Genomic DNA, 14,731 nt, shown 5'->3' with positions numbered 1-14,731 from the left:
AACTTCTATTACCACTAATAATTGTGCACTGACTGATAAAATTTCCAGTTAAAATATTGAGACTGTTAGGGTAGGAAAAAAGACTAGGGAATCTTGAAATGAAGAACATTTTACTGTGTAGAACTATTTTTTTTTATTTGGTTTGTTTTGTTTTTGAGACAGTCTCTCCCTGTCGCCCCAGGTAGTATAGTGGTGTCAGCCTAACTCACCGCAACCTCAAACTCCTGGGCTCATGCCATCCTCCTGCCTCAGCCTCCCCAGTAGCTGAGACTACAAGTGCTCACCACCATGCCTGGCTGATTTCCTATTTGGGGGAGAGATGAAGTCTCATTCTTGCTAAAGCTGGTCTTAAACTCCTGAGCTCAAGCAATCCTTCCACCTTGGCCTCGCAGAGTGCTAGGATTAGAGGTGAGACCCACCCCACCTGGCCTGTGCAGAACTATTAAAATAGATGATCAGGGATCACCTTGATCATATTTCTTCAGATCCATCATATATAACCACAGATTCAGGAGGTTTCACGCAAAGTGGCCACCTGCCAGCAGTTGACAACCTGCCAAATCTTGCAGTGACTTTAGCGGGTTTTAGACCAGCCTGACTAACTTTTCTAGCTGAAGCTGCTGCTCTGAAGGCCAGGCTTGAGGTCCCAGCTGCTGCAATTTGATACTTCTTACTCCCTTCTCCTGTTTCTTCCCTTCCCCAAGAATGATGATGCAGACCCACTGACTGGGCCTCTCACTGGCTGACAGGGGCTCCTGGCCCTTTTCCCAAGAACCTGTTACCAGTTTAGAGCTGAGGCTACTCCTCAGCACCACCTTTTCCAAAATAGAGCTGTCTGGTCCCCATCTCAGACACTTTGGATTGGAATCTCTGGGGATATATTTGGAAGAATCAACCCATCTCATCGCAGCCCTACACTTTCATTTTCAAACCTATATTCTAGAAGCTCTAACATACCCTGAGGTTCAGTATGCAACAAGTGATAAACTAAAACAAAGAAAGAAAGGGAAAAAGAGGTCTGACAAGTTGTCTACAAATTTGATTGCATAAAGAGCTTTAGGAATTGCCTAATTCCCTCTACCAGTTACTGCCACTGAAGCCAGCCAGAGAAGTTTAGTAGATTTCTAAAATCATAAAATGCTAGTACAGAGCCCAAGATCCTGATTTTCATTTTTATGTCTAGTCCACTATTTTCTTGTATTCATTGGAATATTTCCTTTTCTCCTTTATGTAGATTATCTAATCCAGAATATTTCATTTTTCTCTGTACTGGCTGTGCGTCCAAACATAATTTTCTTAAATGATAGTAAATGTTTAGTGGACAGCTCCAGAAATATGCTTATCCTTATCAATCTGCTGATCCTTGGGAGGAAAGAATGGTTTATTTAAGGGTAAAAATAATTAAGTTAATTTTTATTAACCTGACAGTTCAGGATCTTTATTTTAAATTAGCATAAAACAACCTATGGGATTAATTTTTATTAGGAAAAAGTTTAAATATATTGAAAGCTAGATTTCTAATTTTAGATGTAACTCCTTAGGGTAACATACCTTTAAATTAGTTTGATTTGAAGCAAGGGATTTTTGCTTTCCAGAGAAAAATGAGGTCTTAAAATGGCACCAGTGTGTACTTGAATGTATAAAAAGAGAAGTTTTACTCATTGTTATTTTGTAAGATCCATCTTATATTATAGAATTTGGATTTGGTTAGTGGTAGCTATTTTTTTAATAGTGATACTTCTTGATCCTGAAGTCCTGCCAGTGTTTGTGCTATTTTTCTGTTTTGTTTTTTAACTTAATCTGAGAGGTTTAATAACAGCTCTAGAACCTCCATTCTTGAGAGAAGTGGTACAGTATAGGGTTTAGTTCACTCTTGCTCACTTACCTGTTACCTCCTCTTTCTGATCCTTGGTATCTTCATATGGTAAATATGGATGATGATATTAATATTAAATAATAGCCCTTTCTCATAGGATTATTATAAGGATCAATGAGATGGCAAATGTAAAATGCTTCATACAGTGCCTGGCATATGATAAGTGTTCAGTAAGTAAAGCCTACTAATACAGAGAAAACCCACTGGCTTTTTAAAAAAAACACTTTGTTTACCTTTCTTTGCAATGCAGATTTTATCAGTCAGTGCACAATTATCAGTGCTAATAGAAGGTCTGTTTTTCAGGATTTCAGCTAATCAAGTAAACTAAAATTGTTATTGTTTGTAGTATAAATCACAAATGATTGCAGAGAATTCCAACTTAATTATATATTCAGGGAAATTAAAAAGCTTTTCAAACTCAGTTTTGCTTGCAAATGGCTTAAGACATCTTTTAAAAGTGTTTTTTTTGTTGTTGTTTGTATTTTTTTTAAATGTCTCTCGACTGTAAGTCATATATATGTTATGTATTACAAGTTATGTGCCATTTACATAAGCTATCTCACTTCCTTTCCTTTTCTCTCCCATGTCATCACACCCCCTTTGCTGATTCATATCATTCTTAAAGACTAAAAAAACAGAAGCTCTAAAGACAGCCACCAAAATGTTACCTTTTGTTTCCACTGTTTGTCCTATGTCTCCCCCACATTTCCTGGGCAGGCTACTCTGAAGTGTATGTTTTTGTTTTCTCACCTCCCATTCAATCCGTGGTTCTCTGCAATCTAGTTTCCACCTGTGTAGGCATACTCTAATATTGCCCTGGCAGAAGTCACCGGATCCAGGGGACATTCTTGGTTTTACTTTACAGTGGCTTTGAGTCAGTTCACCATTTCCTTGTTGAAAACTCCTTCCTTTAACATTCAGGACACCATCTTCGCATTCCTTTCTAGGATTTTAGCCGCCTTCTCCAGCTCCTTTGCCTCTCTGCTCACTCTTTAATTGTTGGTGTTCCCCAGGATTCTGTCATCTGCCGAAGGTGATCGCTTCCTTGACTTTAGCTCTTAAACCCATGCGATTATTACCTCTGCAATATGAATTGTCTTCATCTCCTTCCTCTATTTTGAGTTTCCTCGTTTCCAGTTGCTTACTAGACATCGCTGTGTGGTTCTCACAGATGTCTCCAGTTCTGCACGCCCAAATACAGCACTCTCCCGGCTTTCCTCACCCCGTGTCGCCTGCTTGCCCTCCTGTCTAGTAATGCCTAGTGAATGGCGTTACTGCCAGCCTCTGGCTAGTCCTGCAGCCAGAGTCACCCCGGCCTCTTTCTTCCTGCTCCCTCCCTTTCAATCAGTCACCAAGCCCTACTGACTCTGCCTCCTAAATGTCGTTGTACTGTGCTGCTCGTCTTTTTCTCTACCGCCATTGCCTCAGTTGGACCCTCCTTTCTCACTGAGACTGTTGCAACAAGCTTCTGACTAGTCTCTCTGCCTCCCGAGTTGCCACCCTTTCCCCCAAACTATCCAGTGCCATTGAGCCATGGTGATGTGCTTGAAGCCTAAATGTAATGATCTCTCCCACATATTTAGAAACTTTATGGCTCCCCATTGGGTATATATCAAGTTCAACCTGCTTAGGTAGGCGGACAAGGCCTTTCTTGATAATCGATACTTCTCATTGTCCAAGATTTCTAACTAACACTGTGTTTTGGCAGTTCCCCCCTTGCATCCCACACTGCACCAGTTCTAATCTCCTGTCATTCTTTGAATACTGTGTACATTTCTCACATGCCCTCTCTGCCTTGGCACGTTTCCCCTTGCCTTAAATGTGGACCCTTTCTTGACTACCATCTGCCTCCCTCCCTCCCACACGCTGCAGACAGCTAATCAGTCCTTCCTTCATGCTGCCAGAAGATTTTATTTTTATTTTCCCCCCCAGTGTTTTGAAATTCTTTGCCTACTTGTTAACTTTCCCCACCAGACTAACCTCCTCAGTGACAAAGGCGTTTTTGTCATTTTAGCTTTCCCAGTGCCTAGCCCTGTCTTGGGTATGGGTAGGCATTTAATAAATGAAACGAAATACTATTCATGAAACTGAGGTTTTTTAGAGAAGGAAGCAATATACTTAATGGAGGGCTGGATAGTTCAATCAAATATTTTTTAAAATGCCGTGTGGAAGGAGGATTACATTAACCTTGTGTGACTTCAGAAGGCAGGATTAGTGTTAAGGGAGAAGTAGACTGCTGGCCTAACTGGAAGGTGCAAATGGTCAGAATGGGTAAGGTGGCGGTGCCCACCTGCCTTGGGTGCTAAATGTATGCTTTTGTGGGTATTAGTTTTTTTGCCTTTTAACAGAAAAATGCAGATTATGCTATCTCTAAGATTATAATAGCCCATAACATTGTTTTAAGGGTTAAATGAGATAATATCTCAGGGTGCCTAGGCTCATGCATAGTGTTGAATAATGCTTAATAAATGTGCATTGCATTTGCACAAGTCTCTTATTTCTGGATGCTTTTAGTAAAACATTACTCTCATGTTAAATATCAGGAATGTATGTGTAATAAAAAAAAAAGAGATTTCAGTTGCCTTTTTTCTCTCTAAAGATTTATTCATTGTACTGATGATTCTCCAGATCCTTGTATGGAATATGAGGTAAGAAACTTTTATTTTCCATGATAATCCTAAATGAAGATGTTTTGAGATTTGATATTTATTTTTAAATGAAATAAATGAAGTTTTTTGGATTGATTTCTGTGGGAACCTAGAGCTGCTGAATTTTTAAATTTATGAAATACATCATATATACAAAAGAATATATATTATATATATATATATACACAGTATACACTTAACTGCAGAATATACATATTCTTTCATAAAACACTTTTTTATACTCCCTACCCAGCTGAACCTGATTAAGTTTTAGTCATTATCTTACCATTGTTTATATTGTTCACTCATTTTACAAATAACTTATAGAAGTAAAAAATAAAAGGATAGTGAAAAGACAACTTTATTAGAAATTTTAATGAGTTTAAACATAGGAAGCCCCAATTTCTATTCCATATTTTCCTAGGTTTGAAAATGTACATAGCACACATGCACACACACACACTGCCTCCTGAAATGAGCAGTGTTCTTGAGTGCAATTAACTGCTTCTCAAATGGAACATGCCTTTCTTTTAAGTGCTCATTCCAGGTTTCAGCTACATGCCTGATAGGCTTTAACTTTCCATCATTCCTGCTGGTTCTTCATGCAGTTGCATTGTCAAAATGCAGTACTTTTGAAAACTTTGACAGCTCATAATTTGTTGAAAAGAAGATGGCCATCTTTGCTCTGTTATTGTATTTTTACATTTACATGAAAATTACATTTTTATTTCTGGTTTTATAACACCAATTAGAATTAGTGCGGTGATTTTTTTAAAATACCTTTAGTGTCTGTTGCTTCTGGCCACTTTTGTATATACATACACATGCTTTCAAAATTTGTCGGTTGACTCACTGTTTTGAGTAATTTTTAGTGTGAGTATATATATATGTATTGGTATATCTTTTGTGATTATACCACATATGTGGAATAGTTAATTTACTATTTGCCAAGCCACCAATTATTAGATCTTAGAGCACTCACTTGTAATTGAGATCCTTCATGAGATTTTTTCCCCCACTAATAGCGTAATGTGAGTGTTTCCCCGGTTTCTAATCATTCTTTTGTAACATTACATGTAATATGTGTTTAATATAGTCATGTAGCTTGTTTCACTGAACAAATATCTATCTATCAGTACCTGCTGTGGTGCTTTGTCCTGGGAACACAAAAATGAAAAAGATTCTTTAGCTGTTCCCTGAGGCATGATCTTTGTCGAGATGTCATCATCTATCCACAAGATTTACTTACCAGCAATTTGTTCTTTTATTGCTTTTTGGGGACTATACCATCATCATGTTAGTGCATAGGACTTAAAACCCAGTTTTAAAAGCCTAGGAAAGTGATACTCTTCAAGTAATTAAAATGAAAAGTTGCAAGCAGAATCCTGTGTATTATGTTCTCCTGTCTGCATGTATTTAAAAAAAATACATACACTATATACTTATATATTCATAGAATACTTCTGGAAAGATATACAAGAAACTGGTAGCACTGATTGCCTCTGAGGAGGACAAAGGGACTTGGGGGAGAGATTCACCTTTTGCCCTTTTGTTTGTCTTTTAATATTAACCACAATGTGTATATATTACCTGTACAAAATATTATTTCACTGAAGATTATGCACATTTTCTAAAAAATCACTGTTAGTGTGCTACAATTGCTTGTTGCCAAATACAAATTACTGTGAACATAAAAATGTCTTTATATTTTTTATATATAGTTTTATATATGTATATATGTGTCAGCATAATTTCTTAATAGTTAGAAAAATGTGGGGTTCTTCATTTAATAATTAAGTTATTTTTAAAAATATGACATATACAGGGCTCAAACAAGAGGTTATAATAATGAAAAATGAAGCCAGTGCATTTTAAATCTCTAAGGCATATTTTAAAAATATTTTCCTGGCCGGGCGCAGTGGCTCACGCCTGTAATACAAGCACCCTGGGAGGTCGAGGCAGGCGGATCACTCGAAGTCAGGAGTTCGAGACCAGCCTGAGCAAGAGTGACACCCCCATCCCTACTAAAAATGGAAACAAATTAATAGGCCAACTAAAAATATATTTAAAAATAATTAGCTAGGCATGGTGGCGCATGCCTGTAGTCCCAGCTGCTCGAAAGGCTGAGGCAGAAGGATCTCTTGAACCCAGGAGTTTGAGGTTGCTGTGAGCTAGGCTGATGCCAAGGCACTCTAGCCCAGGCTACAGAGTGAGACTCTGTCTCAAAATATATATATATATTTATATTTATATTTTATATTTTTTTCCTAATTTTTAAGAAGAGAAATTTGTTACCAACATATTTTAAATTCAAGAAAATACGAGGAACCTACCACCCAGATATACCCTCAGTGTTAACATTTGGTCTTTAACTTCCCTTTTTTGAGATGTGTATGTGTGTGTGTATGCACACATTCCCTTTATAAAATACTTTGCCTACCATTTTGTAGTTTATTTTTACTTGTAGCATCGTCTGAGCATTTTCCCAGGCCATTAAATACTTTTTATAACATAATTTTTAGAGGCTTGCTTGTCTTACATATTTGCCGTTTCACTTGACAGACATTTCTTAAACGCCTGCTATATATTACCTACTAGTGGTGGGAACACAAAGATGAATGAAACCTAATTTCTTGCCCTTAGGGAACTTACAAGTTAGTGGGGAAGAGAAACTTGTATCGCACTGTCGTGGTATAACATGAGTATGTGCTTAGTGTAAAAGGTTATCCACGAGAACATGGGAAGCACAGTGGGAAGACACCAAGCCCACTGGGGATTCGGGGACTGGTGCCTGCCGTAATTCATGTTCCATCTGACAGGTCTTGAAGAGCAGAGAGGCATGTCAGGATGATGGAGGGTGGGGTGCTCGCCATTTATTATCAGCTAATGCTGCAAGAGAACAGACTGGTTGTCTCCAAACAACATTTTAAAAACACAGAAGCATACATTTGGCGTCTATACTCTTTCTAAAATTACAGCAATTAAGTAGTATGTGAAAGTTTATATATATTAAATAATTACTAATTTCAATAATAAAACCCATTTATGACTTGGGCCACTTGAGTAGAGATGGTTTACTTTAACAGAATATCATGAAAGGGTTATAGTGATTCTTTGTGATAATTTTATCAGAGTAAGGAATACCAAATGGTACTTAGGGTAGATAACTTTGAAATTATTTTATTTTTTAATATTCTTACAGAGGTACAGAACATACTCATTGTAGGGCAACTTATGGCACAATGGTGATAAGATTGGACTTAGTCATCCTCGGTATTATGTCAGAACTCTCAAAATGGCAAATAAGTGACATAGGTGCATTTTGTCATAAGGAGTTTCAGCACAGTTCCCCCTGCTTGTTAGAATAATAGATCACAACTCTGTTCGCTACATCTCGTGTTGAAAAGGTCTTAGAAGGCCGGGCGCGGTGGCTGACGCCTGTAATCCTAGCACCCAGGGAGGCGGAGGCGGGCAGATTGCTCAAGGTCAGGAGTTCGAAACCAGCCTGAGCAAGAGCGAGACCCCCATCTCTACTATAAATAGAAGAAAGTAATTGACCAACTAGTATATATAGAAAAAATTAGCCTAGCATGGTGGCGCATGCCTGTAGTCCCAGCTACTCAGGAGGCTGAGGAAGGAGGATTGCTTGAGCCCAGGAGTTGAGGTTGCTGTGAGCTAGGCTGATGCACTCACTCTAGCCTGGGCAGCAAAGCAAGACTCTGTCTCAAAAAAAACAAAAATGTTTTATGATGCCTCTTTTTTAAAAAACCATTTGATAACAGTAATCTTTAAGATACAGTCTTGACATAAAATTGCCTGTTAGACCTTGTCACACAGTTGTTGTATTTTTGCCTTTGTCTGCAGCTTGTCCTCCGAAAATGGTGTGAATTAATCCCTGGGGCTGAGTTCCGATGTTTTGTCAAGGAAAACAAGCTTATTGGTGAGGTTTTTCTTTTTACTCTTGAAAGTAATCTTTTAAAGGAGATAAGCTTTTGAATGAAGTAAATTTTTAGTAATTAGAACAGAAGTATATCAGTGAGTTTTAATCTCTGATACCACCTCTGACCCATCGGTACTGACTCTCTGGAATGCTGTGTTCTGACAAAGATCCTAAAGCCATATTCAGTTTCCTCAGAAAAGGTATTGTCAATGCATCGTGTCTGTCTGAATTTCAGAGATGAAAGTGATGGTTCCATTCCTGATTTAGAATATGTGGAACATTAATATTACCTATTTTTTGTTCGAGACTTTCCTAAGTATTACTTAGCAAAACATTGCTTATTGTAAGCATCATAAAAAGCCAAATTTTTAAACTTTTGTTTCTGTTATTGCGATACATGTTGATTATTCTAGCAAGAGAAAATATGTGGACAAATAAGTGTGTTCTTCTAAAAGTCACCCCAAATAGTAACCTGTCCTTCCTATCAGGTTACTATTTTGTTTGCTATGATTCATTCAACTTAAAGATTGAAGATAATTTCTTGTTGTTTTTTTGACTTACACATGTTTTCCATAAAGTAAAATTTATCTTCAACCCAAAAAACTGTAACTTAATAGAATCAAACAGTGGTCAAGGATCAATCATTGAATGTGATGTTGACGTTTACTAATCTACCTAAAAGAAACTTGGGGTGTTCAAATTGATCATATTGTTAGATATTCCTGGAGAAAGCTGCAGAATAAGTAGTTTCTTGACAAATACATGCCCCAGTTCATGAAACATCTTCATTATAGAATAATTGATGTGAGCACTGTTAAAGAACTGTGCAGACGCTGGTATCCAGAAGAATATGAATTTGCACCACAGAAGGCTGCTTCTCACAGGGCACTTGATGACATTAGTGAAAGCATCAAAGAACTTCAGTTTTACCGGAATAACATCTTCAAGGAAAAAAACAGATGAAAAGAAGAGGAAAATTACAGAAAACGGGGAAAATGAGAAGACTGTGAGTTGATGCAAGTACTCAGGCTGCCACTACATAGTTCTCTGGAAGCAACCTCTGGTGGTTTTTTTTTTTTTTCTTTCTCCATGCTGATTGCTTGGCAGAGCACCTTCTTTCAGTTAACTTGCATCTCCAGATTACTCAGCCAAACAGTACCTGCAACACTATTTTTCTCCTAATATGCTGTTTCCATTGTGACACAGCAGCTCCTTTGTAAGCACCAGGTCTTGTCCATTCCTTGGTACGTACCTGCACTTGCTTTTAGACAATTTCTTTTGTTTAAAAAATAAATAAAGCTAGTTCTATTGAAAAGCAAAAAAAAACAAAAAAAAATTCTTTAAAAAAGATGAATCAGGCCGGGCGCTGTGGCTCACGCCTGTAATCCTAGCTCTTGGGAGGCCGAGGCGGGCGGATTGCTCAAGGTCAGGAGTTCAAAACCAGCCTGAGCAAGAGCGAGACCCCGTCTCTACTATAAATAGAAAGAAATTAATTGGCCAACTAATATATATAGAAAAAATTAGCCGGGCATGGTGGCACATGCCTGTAGTCCCAGCCACTTGGGAGGCTGAGGCAGAAGGATTGCTTGAGCCCAGGAGTTTGAGGTTGCTGTGAGCTAGGCTGACGCCACGGCACTCACTCTAGCCTAGGCAACAAAGCGAGACTCTGTCTCAAAAAAAAAAAAAAAAAAAAAGATGAATCATGCCACAGCATAGATTTTTATCCTTTATTATTACAGATTTTACTCATTTCATTCCCAAAATAAGTGATTGGTACTCCTTTCACTCATACTTTCTTCAATGACAGCTTACTTCATTCTGATATAACCAGTTTATTTATTATGGTGAGCTGGTTAAGATGATGTTGGGGTTTGGTTTGAATTTTTAAATATGAGGGATTATGGTTGGAAAGAGAAATGTAAATGCTAAAGAAGGGAGCTGTGTCAGCGTGTGATTAAGGAATTAGAAGCCCTTGTTTCAGAGCAGAGACCTTTTTCCTAGGACTAGAACAAATAGAGGAAGTTCATAGAGTAGTCTTTTTAGTGTATTTGGAATAATACCAGCACTTTACTCTGAAAAAAGGAATGTTTACTTTTCCATAGCTGGAAAGATCAGGCTTGTGAATTGTGAAGGCAGAGCAGCATGTGTGAACAAGAAAAGTGGACTGCTTCTGTGAAATACAGTACAGTATGGCAGACATACAGTGAGGGATATTTTGTTCTCCCAAAGAAAGAAGAGAATACCAATACTTCTTTGGAAAAAATCAAAGCAGCAAAGCCATTGATTATGTGTACAGATTTGAAATTGCTTCTTCCATTTTTTGGCATAACAAGCCTTCCTGTGACTTGAAATTCTTTCCATTGTAGTCAATAAAAATATTAATAACTGTTCCCAGAAGTAAGAATTCATGGCGAGGCCGGGTGCGGTGGCTCACGCCTGTAATCCTAGCACTCTGGAAGGCCGAGGCGGGCGGATTGCTCGAGGTCAGGAGTTTGAAACCAGCCTAAGCGAGACCCCGTCTCTACTAAAAATAGAAAGAAATTAATTGGCCAACTAAAAATATATATACAAAAAATTAGCCAGGCATGGTGGCACATGCCTGTAATCCCAACTACTCGGGAGGCTGAGGCAGCAGGATTGATTGAGCCCAGGAGTTTGAGGTTGCTGTGAGCTAGGCTGACTCCACTGCACTCACTCTAGCCTGGGCAACAAAGTGAGACTCTGTCTAAAAAAAAAAAAAAAAAAGAATTCATGGTGATATGGAACTTTAGAATTCGCCTATTTATATGATTTTTTGCAGCTGAGTAATGTGTAATCCAATATCCATTGGATTGTTCTTCTGATCTACTCCAGTGTTTCTCTCCAAAAAAAGTTGAAATCACATCTTGGTGTTTTAAAAATAATATTGTATAACAGAATATAAAATATTTCTTTTTCAGGTATTTCTCAAAGGGACTACACACAATACTATGATCATATTTCTAAACAAAAGGAAGAAATTTGCAGAGGCATACAAGATTTTTTCAAGAAACACATACAGTATAAATTCTTAGATGAAGACTGTGAGTATTTTTTATTGACCCAGAGAAATTAAAGGAAATGTATGTTATTTTACCATGGTGCATATTTTAAAAACTGGACTTGAAATACTGTATTTTAAGCATTTTACTATATTCTTACTTGAGATTACTGATGATTTGCATGTTAGTTTCATCGTATTAGAATTCATTTTAATACTGAGGCAGTTCTCTCTCTTGTCATTTTATATGTCTGATTATATATTTCAAAGGGTCTGTCCACAAAGAACAAAGCCCATCTACCTTTCTTCTTTGTTTGGATGATCAAAGACAGGACCTGTTACAAAGTAAACATTTGTGGGTTGTTTTTAGGAATTGAATGAATATTGTGTGAGAGAGTTTTCATACATTTTAAAATCATATCTGCTATGATTTACATTTTCTCTACTTGCCAAGACTGAGTTCTGTGGCAGATTTGATTTTTAAAAAAGATGGATCATGCCACAGCATAGATTTTATCCTTTATTATTACAGATTTTACTCATTTCATTCCCAAAATAAGTGATTGGTACTCCTTTCACTCATACTTTCTTCAATGACAGCTTACTTCATTCTGATATAACAAGTTTATTATGGTGAGCTGGTTAAGATGATGTTGGGGTTTGGTTTGAATTTTTAAATATGAGGGATTATGGTTGGAAAGAGAAATGTAAAGCAACGTTATATAAATAAAACATTGCAGGTTGCCTTTTTATGTTTGAAGTTTTGAGATTTAGAAGCATCAAGTCTCAAGGTCAATTATATTCTGCTGTCTTTGGTAGTGCACTTTAAGTTTCAAAATGACATTTAGGTTATGAAATATTAGTTCATTAATAACTGAGTTCTTTTTCTCTTTTACAGTTGTATTCGATATATATAGAGACAGTAGGGTAAGTAAAAACTATTTGATATGCTTTAAAAGCAGGGCTGGTCCTAAAGGGTACACTGCTCAAAAACTATTTTCTCAGGTTGGGTGTGGTGGCTCATGTCTGTAATCCTTGCACTGTGGGAGGCCAAGGCAGGAGGATCGCTAGAGGCCAGGAGTTCAAGACCAGCCTGGGCAACATAACAAGAACTCATCTGTACAAAAAAATAAAAATTAGCCAGATGTGGTGGTGCATACCTGTAGTGCCAGTTATTCGGGAGGCTGAATCAGGAGGATCACTTGAGCCCAAGAGTTGGAGACCGTAGTGAGCTATGATGATGCCACTGCAACAGAGCAAGACCCTATCTCAGAAAAAATATTTGTTTTCTCAAACTAAGGTGTTTGAAATTCACAATGGTTAAGAATCTCTCCTTACACATCAGTATTGTTTTAAGAAAGAAATATATAAAAAAAAAATCTTCCCTTAAAATATACTTAACATTAGGAGTCGTAATGTCTTAAATAATTATGTGCCATGGTTTAGGGATTATTCGTTTAACAGGTGGGTAAATGACCACCTTAATGTCCTACTTTACACTTTCATCAGAGGTCTCGGCCTACTTAAAATAGTTCAGTTTACATACTCAAATATGGCCAGGAATTTTTCATTTGATATTTAAATAATTATTTTTAGTCAACTGAGAGACACTTAGTGTGATTTGAGTCACTTGTATTTTTAGACTGGAGATGAAGATTAGGCTAGTTTACATTTATTCTTTAGATCTCAAAAGTGATGAAAACTTCTGTAATGAAGAAGTAAACTTAAGGAAGTTACTTATTACTGACTTAAGAATTCCTACAGCAGAGATTTTACCGTCCAAGACATGTCATCTTTGCAAAGAAATTTAAGTCAGTAAATATCATCTGGTAATTACTGCTGATTGGGTTTAACTTTTAAGAAGATAGCAGATGTGGGCTGGATGCGGTGTGGCTCACGCCTGCAATCCTAGCACTCTGGGAGGCGAAGGCAGAGAATCGCTCAAGGTCAAAAGTTCGAAACCAGCCTGAGCAAGAGCAAGACCCCGTCTCTACTAAAAATAGAAAGACATTAATTGGCCAACTAAAAGTATGTAGAAAATATTAGCCAGGCATGGTGGCTCATGCCTGTAGTCCCAGCTACTCGGGAGGCTGAGGCAGATGAATTGCTTGAACTCAGGAGTTGGAGGTTGCTGTGAGCTAGGCTGACGCCACGGCACTCTAGCCCGGGCACAGAGTGAGACTCTGTCTCAAAAAAAAAAACAAGATAGCAGATGTGTTTTGCAGTGTGTTACCTACACCTGACAGGAATGTTTCTCATTCTCCCTCCATGCTTATGACCAGCAAGAACCTGTCTCATCGTACCTTTGAATCACCTTTTGGATAAAAAGACCTGATCCCTTATGGTCATGTCCCAAAATAACTGTTAATTGTTTATTTAACTCTTTTAAATCCAAAGACATCACTATATTTTCACCCTTCGTCTTCAAGGATGAGAGTGTCTATTAAGAGTTATTAGAAAAAAGGGCTATAAATTGAGATTTGGCAAAGAAGTAGCGATGTGACTTGGCAAACTTTAAACTGTGTGGAAACAAACCTTAGAAAAGAACAGGAAGCTTGTATGATGGGATGGATAGAAACCTCCAGCAGGCAGGAGCCGGTGACTCTAGCCCTGGCTCTTCTGATACACATCGGCCAAGTCAGATCACTCAGGCAGCCAACATGTATTGACAGCCTTTAATCTGCTGGATGCCATGCTTCAAACTCTGGCTCTTGAGGAGTCTCTGATCTTCAAGTGGGAGTGACAAAGATGTAAGCACTTCAGAGAATGGCCTGGTAGCAAGCAGTGTCAGTGAGTGAGTGTTCGAACCTGGGCTATTGGCTGAATATTCTCATTTCTCAGAAGGCCTTTATTCTCATTTAATTCAATACTTCACTTAGTCTATATATTCCTGTGAGGTGTGTATGTGTTTACAGATACCAGAACTGAGGCAACTATATTATATATGGTGGCATTTGAAAATGTTGGAGTTTACCAAGGTCTCTCAATATATCCCTGGCAGATGTTCTGGTCTACTGTAATTCAGTGGGGCTGACAGATAAGTGCAAATTTTTAATTTGGTAAAGAGTTAAGAATGTCTCAAGTGAAATTGGATAAGTGCACAAGTAATTACTGCTGTGATCTTACAGAACTGAAACTAGTTATATTTCTAAAAGTGTGAAACATGCTAGTATAAACATCCTGATAGTTTCTGAGAAGAGTTTCAAACCATGGTGTAAAACTCATTTGCATTTACTCAATGGCACTTG

General features: G+C 37.7%; 1 protein-coding gene across 1 annotated transcript in view; it reads left to right on the top strand.

Moving 5' to 3' along the window:
- The window catches only part of CDC123 (cell division cycle 123), a 45,534-nt gene that overhangs the window by 22,470 nt on the left and 8,333 nt on the right, over positions 1-14,731 (top strand). The window contains exons 7-10 of the mRNA XM_075997461.1: positions 4,476-4,524; positions 8,389-8,464; positions 11,404-11,526; positions 12,382-12,410. Coding sequence (XP_075853576.1) covers positions 4,476-4,524; positions 8,389-8,464; positions 11,404-11,526; positions 12,382-12,410 — 277 coding nt within the window. The remainder of the gene's footprint in view (positions 1-4,475; positions 4,525-8,388; positions 8,465-11,403; positions 11,527-12,381; positions 12,411-14,731) is intronic.

Source organism: Microcebus murinus, chromosome 25, assembly GCF_040939455.1.
Source record: "Microcebus murinus isolate Inina chromosome 25, M.murinus_Inina_mat1.0, whole genome shotgun sequence".
NCBI classification, from domain to species: Eukaryota; Metazoa; Chordata; class Mammalia; order Primates; family Cheirogaleidae; genus Microcebus; species Microcebus murinus.
Note: the sequence above shows the minus strand (reverse complement) of the source record. Positions and strands in the feature narration are given on the sequence as shown.